Source organism: Nanorana parkeri, unplaced genomic scaffold (genome assembly GCF_000935625.1).
Source record: "Nanorana parkeri isolate BGI_ZX_2015 unplaced genomic scaffold, ASM93562v1 scaffold4351, whole genome shotgun sequence".
NCBI lineage: Eukaryota > Metazoa > Chordata > Amphibia > Anura > Dicroglossidae > Nanorana > Nanorana parkeri.
This window is the reverse complement of record NW_017310614.1, coordinates 4,451-4,979: the sequence shown is the minus strand read 5'-3', so window position 1 is coordinate 4,979 and position 529 is coordinate 4,451. Positions and strand designations below refer to the sequence as shown.

The window sequence follows — 529 nt, the reverse complement described above, 5'->3', positions numbered from 1 at the left end:
GGAGAGCCGCGAGGAGCTGCGCCTGCGGGAGTTGGAGGAGGCCAGGGCGAGGGCGGCGCAGATGGAGAAGACGATGCGCTGGTGGTCGGATTGTACCGCCAACTGGAGGGAGAAGTGGAGCAAAGTGCGAGCGGAGCGCAACAAGTCCAGGGAAGAGGGAGTGCACCTGCGCGCGCGCCTGGAGGTTCTCAGCAAAGAGCTGAGCGCAATGAAGAGAGAGCGCCAAGAGGCCGCCAATGAGACGGAGCAACTCCGCCGGGAACTGGAGAGTGTCAGAGGGGCCCCTGAGCAGGACGCGGAGGAGCCCGTGCGGGATGTGGATGCCGAGAGACCCCACAGATCCAAGGTGAGAACACGCCACATGTATGTTGTATGAAGAGCCGTGACCCCCCATCCACCAATCAGAGAACACCCTTCCGTCAGCTGATGTCAAGGAATTGGAACGTCGTTGCTACGGGTTACAGCACTTCGCACATCTACCTGATGTCCTACGGGGGGTGGGGCCAAATGTACCTGAAGTCCTACGGGG

General features: G+C 61.4%; 1 protein-coding gene across 1 annotated transcript in view; it reads left to right on the top strand.

The window, feature by feature from the left end:
* The window catches only part of CCDC102B (coiled-coil domain containing 102B), a gene marked incomplete at its 3' end in the record, with an annotated part of 5,302 nt that overhangs the window by 327 nt on the left and 4,446 nt on the right, over positions 1-529 (top strand). Inside the window, exon 2 of the mRNA XM_018575657.1 lies at positions 7-346. Coding sequence (XP_018431159.1) covers positions 7-346 — 340 coding nt within the window. The remainder of the gene's footprint in view (positions 1-6; positions 347-529) is intronic.